Raw genomic sequence first — 5,058 nt, 5'->3', positions numbered from 1 at the left:
CACAATGACGACCTAGCTTTGGTTTTAGCCACCGACGTGCGCTGAACAAAAAGCACAGCCCTGCATTTTCGGTTTTGGGGCACAGCACGTGAAGTGCTGTTCAGCAGCTCCCATTTTAACAGCTGCAGTGCACACAGTCTGAATGAAGCGGTCTGATTTACGCCCCCCCTCCCAGCCCTGTACATGGTATGGTCTCGTCTCATAGATTTCATTCATAAAAATCCTCTCTCACTATAACAGAAGAAACGCCGGAGAGAGAGCGAGAGATTGCTCGCGCGTCCAGGTGTAGCCCAGTAAACACAAAGCCCTTGCAAAAATACTCTTGCTTTTGCAGCTTAGATCCTTTTTTGAGCCCAGCCTGCAGTTTAAGGAGATGCCTAAAGCCGTGGCTTCGTCTCGTGCTGCCCTCTGCCAGGAGAGCAAAACGAAGAGTAATGCGCAGGTACAAAAATATAATGATGTGAATGTGATGTGGTGATGTGGTTGCATAATGAAGCCGATAGGAATGTAATATGCAGAATAGGCAGTGCATGCTGACAGGCAGACCAGAGTGGCACTGTGTCATGTGTTTGATGCCTAATTGCTGACGATATTTAATGTTAATGGAATGTCTAATTGTGCAGTTTATTGGAAGCTATGCATTGCATTGAAAGATGGACGTGGTTAACGGAGGCTGTGTGATGTATGTGATCTGTAATGTGTGTGATCTGTAATGTGTGTGTTCAGGGCCGAGGCACTGACAGCAGCGCAGCTGACGGCCCCTTTGTCCCCACGGTCACTGCCATAACCACGGCTCCGGATCTGAAGTGGATGGTCCTGTCCACTGACATTTCATCAGTCAGTCCCTGCAGCGGTGCTGCAAAGCAGAGGAGAGCGCAGAAAAGAGCCAAAGCGTCTGCGGCCAAAACAGGCCACGGGGGCCCTGCAGGCCGGAGGAAGGGACAGAAAGAGCAGGTAAATAACAGCAGTGTCACACGAACAGAGATATAAGTATTACATAATTTTATAACTAAATAACCCACAGGTTAGTTTCGTTGTAGATACCTTATAATTCGCATTAGACACAGAATCATGTATAGTGCATACTAAATAATTCCCAATGCATACTAAATAATTTGTAATTCACAGTGGATAGTGAATGATATTAAATCATTTAAATTAGCAACTTCAAAAATAATAATGTGTACTTAAAAATTCTTAATTGATATTGAAACATTTATTGTACATACTAAATTATACATATTGGATACTAAATAATTAATAGGAATTCATTGCAGACACACAACCATTTATTTTGCATAATAAATAATCCATGATGGATATGAAATAATTTGTAGTATTGAGTAATTCATAGATATTTAATAAATCACGAAATATTTTATTGTATATACTAAAACAATCATACCGGATAGTGAATGATACTAAAAAAAATATCATTTGAAATAGGAGCTGTTCCAAAATTTAGAGTGCATTCTAAAAAATGCTATTGAACCATTTATTGTTCATAACAAATAATTCATGGTGGATATGAAATAATTTCTACTACTGAGTAATTTATAGTAGAGACTTAATAATTGAAAATACATGCTTAACAATTTATCCCACATACTGAATAATTCAATGAAGATACTAGATACTGAATTATTTATGGTAAATACTAAATAATTAATAGTGGATACTAAATAGTTTATAATAGTCACTCATTAGTTGATAGTGGATAATGAATAATCCAAAATAGATACAAAATATTTATATAAATAAATACTTAATCATTTGTAGTAGTAATCAAATAATTCATATATGGTATACTGAATAATTAAAAACAGTAACTGAATAATTCATAGTAATCGCTAAATCATTTATATTGTATTTCTATATCAGTAACTAAATGACTCATAATAGATACTAATTAATTCAGTGGAGTAATTCAGTGATTCAATTCTATTTCAGTTCAAATTGAAAGCCAAATCACAATAAAAACAACATGCCTTATTAGGAATTGATTTCTGTTTGTTTATTATCAGTTGTCCCCAGAGGAGGAAGAGAGAAGAAAAATCCGCAGGGAAAGAAACAAACTGGCAGCAGCGAAGTGTCGAAACCGTCGCCGGGAACTCACAGACAGTCTGCAGGCGGTGAGTATTTCTTTGTGTAAATGAGGCATTTGCTAATGTGAATGGGAAGGTGTAGATCATAAGACAATGAAATGTTCATGGATTAGCAAAGACACATAAAAGGCAATGAAAACCGCATAATATGATCTGCTTTATTTACTAAAGTGCAGTTTGAACAGGTATGCATTGTTCATTATCTGGAAGCCGATTTACACTTAAGCACATAATGCAACCTGATCAAAAAGTTGTCTCCAGAGGGAGAATCTGTAAATTTGCCTTATTGCACTAATTACAGTGTATTAAAATCATTGTTTGACATATCTCTATTGTCGGCCTGTAGGAAACTGACAGTCTAGAGGAGGAGAAGGCGGCTCTGCAGGCTGAGATCACCAGCCTGATGAAGGAAAAAGAGCAGCTTGAGCTTCTGCTCACCGCCCACCAGCCCCATTGCAAAATCCCTGAAGAGATGCAGGAGGAGGAGGAGGAGGACATGTCCGAAGAGCCCGAAAAACACACCCTTGTGCTTCAGGACGTCCGGTCGCCTTCACCAACAACCAGCCTGGACAAGACCCCTACCTCTCCTCTCGGCCTTCATGAGGTTCCCACCGGGCCTCAGGAACTGGAACCCACTGGCCCTATCATACTGGGAGACTCTGACGTTCTCCTGTGCTCCAGTGCAGAGTTGGAACCCTACATAGATGCAAAGGAAGTTCCAATGGAGAATCTGGGCTCCAAGCTTGGTGGGATGGAAGATGACAACGATGACGACATGGACCTGCTGGTGCCTGACATTGACCTCAGTGCATCACTGGGCCTGACTGAGTGGGAGACCCTCTACATGACAATAGGGGGCAGTTTGGACCCTCTCAGTACTCCAACACTAAGCCCAGGCTGCAGTGCCGGAGCTGTGCCTGTGTTTGACTTTCCAAACCTGAGCACAGGAGGATCAGAGGATGGAAAAGTTCCTAAAGCCAAAGCAGGAGGAGATAACTCGACCCTGCTGGCTTTGTGAAGGCCAAAGCCAAAAGACAAATTACATTAGAACCTGTCTGTACCTGCATGACCGTCTTGATGTGTTTATGCACTTTGGAGGATCTTTGAAACACCATGTTGTCCCTGTGAGATGACCCAGAGGAACTGTTACGAAGGCGTTTAAAAAGTGTTTCTGTTAAAGAATTGCTGTCTGTGCAGTACTCAAAAAAGGTCATTGGCATGGGTGAAAGGGTACTAGGAAACTAATTGGTGGAGAACAGGGGTAGGGGTCTCTACACCTGAATACTCAGATTTTGCGATTCAAACTCATCTGATTTACTTTGTCTGGAAATTACAAGAAACAGTCAATTAGAACAGAAATGGGCTGTCAGCAAACTGGGCTTAGCTCACTGACCAAAAATGACCATAATTAACCTTGCTAATGAGCTTTATTTTTATTGGCTGCCATGTACCAGCTTTCAAACCCCCTTTATAACTTCAGTGGGAATGGGCAGGAATAAACTGCTTACCTAACATAAAGTGGATATATTATGCAAAGCAATATATTGTTGGTTTTCTGAACATGAATTAAGGCTGTTAATACAAAATGGTCTAAAAGTCTATATTGGAAGATTAACATGGCCAATATGACCAATAGTGAACGACTTTGGAAGGGAATCATGCACAGGTTCTCGAACGGGGGCAAAAATTGGTTTGTTGAGGTCCGTTTGTTAAAGTCAGTGTGAAGAATATGTTGTACACAGTGCATGTGCTCTACAGTCACCCCCCAGCCCCCACCCCCAGCACACTGTGACTAAATCATTTCTTCCAGGTGGCAATGTGGTGGACATGTTTTCAATGGGATCGTTTATGCACTTTTGTACCACGTGGACTGAACTACGTCACTTTCATCCTGTTGTGGATCTCGTGCTTCATTGTACAGTCTGTTACCGCGGCTGGCCGATGTTACCACACATAAATATACATATAAATATATTGATATTGTGAAATGATATTTTGAATATTGTAATATTGTCCTCAAATATTGTGTTTATCTCTGGCTGTCGATGCTGCACTGACTGGGTTTCAGTGATAGGTCAGTTTTGAGCTTTATTAGTTGTTTGTAGGAGAATGAAGAGCACTCAGATTCCACCACAGCTTCATCTAGAGAGAGTTTGGTGAGCATATGGAGCTGTAGTGTTCTCACAGTCTGGCATATAATCTCACAGTAATGTGCATATTGTGATATTCTCGTCTGGTAATATAATGTGTAGACTGCATCACCACCCCCAGGTGTGCTGCAGAGTCTCGGTGTAAGTGTGTGTGTAAATAGCAGCTGTGTGTGAAGGTGCTGATTTTCCAATTAAATGTGATTCCTGTGAGAAGAATCATACCATATTTTGAATTATATGTGTTTTTAAGGGGTTGCTTTATATTATATGCATTTTTTAATCTCCCACTCATGCCATATTTACAGATGTGAAAATAAAGTATAAATATGGAAAAAATGCCATGATAAGTATAAATGATATAAACAGTATAAGACGATAAATGAGATAAAAAGTATAAGATGATAAACATCAGTAAAAAAATAAAAATAAAATAGTTTAGTGTTTATTTAAGCCTTACAATGATATATAACGAGTTACAAATAGTGTTCACAATGAGTTACGATCATATAAATTTTTTCAGTTATATCCTGAATAACCTGAGTGTTATAATGTTAGTTACTATTCTGTTATTATAAATTATTCTAAACAACAAACTCCATAATTCCATCATAAAATAATATTAACTATTATGCTACTATTTCAGTATTCCTATATTTCAGGCCACTATTCTGAATGCATAAATAATATATATACAGCTCTGGGAAAAATTAAGAGACCACTTCCGTTTCTGAATCAGTTTATCTGATTTTGCTATTTCTTGTCATATGTTTGAATAAAATAAACATTGTTTTATTCTATAAACT

General features: G+C 38.9%; 1 protein-coding gene across 1 annotated transcript; it reads left to right on the top strand.

The window, feature by feature from the left end:
* Positions 1-205: 205 nt before the first annotated feature.
* si:ch211-153j24.3 (protein c-Fos) lies at positions 206-4,476 on the top strand. Its single transcript, XM_015608509.3, has 4 exons — positions 206-442; positions 727-954; positions 2,025-2,132; positions 2,452-4,476. Exons 1-4 carry the CDS (start codon positions 374-376, stop codon positions 3,121-3,123), a joined length of 1,077 nt encoding a protein of 358 aa, XP_015463995.3. The 5' UTR covers positions 206-373; the 3' UTR covers positions 3,124-4,476.
* Positions 4,477-5,058: the final 582 nt, after the last annotated feature.

The sequence above is a fragment of the Astyanax mexicanus genome, chromosome 1, assembly GCF_023375975.1.
Source record: "Astyanax mexicanus isolate ESR-SI-001 chromosome 1, AstMex3_surface, whole genome shotgun sequence".
In the NCBI taxonomy this organism is placed as follows: Eukaryota; Metazoa; Chordata; class Actinopteri; order Characiformes; family Acestrorhamphidae; genus Astyanax; species Astyanax mexicanus.
This window is presented reverse-complemented; position numbering and strand designations above follow the sequence as displayed.

Excerpts from the sequence above, each read along its gene's own strand:
- si:ch211-153j24.3 (XM_015608509.3), top strand. The coding sequence starts at position 374 with ATGCCTAAAGCCGTGGCTTCGTCTCGTGCTGCCCTCTGCCAGGAGAGC. Across the intron at positions 443-726 it reads AAACGAAGAGTAATGCGCAG|GGCCGAGGCACTGACAGCAG; the intron begins GTACAAAAATAT and ends GTGTGTGTTCAG. Across the intron at positions 2,133-2,451 it reads TCACAGACAGTCTGCAGGCG|GAAACTGACAGTCTAGAGGA; the intron begins GTGAGTATTTCT and ends GTCGGCCTGTAG.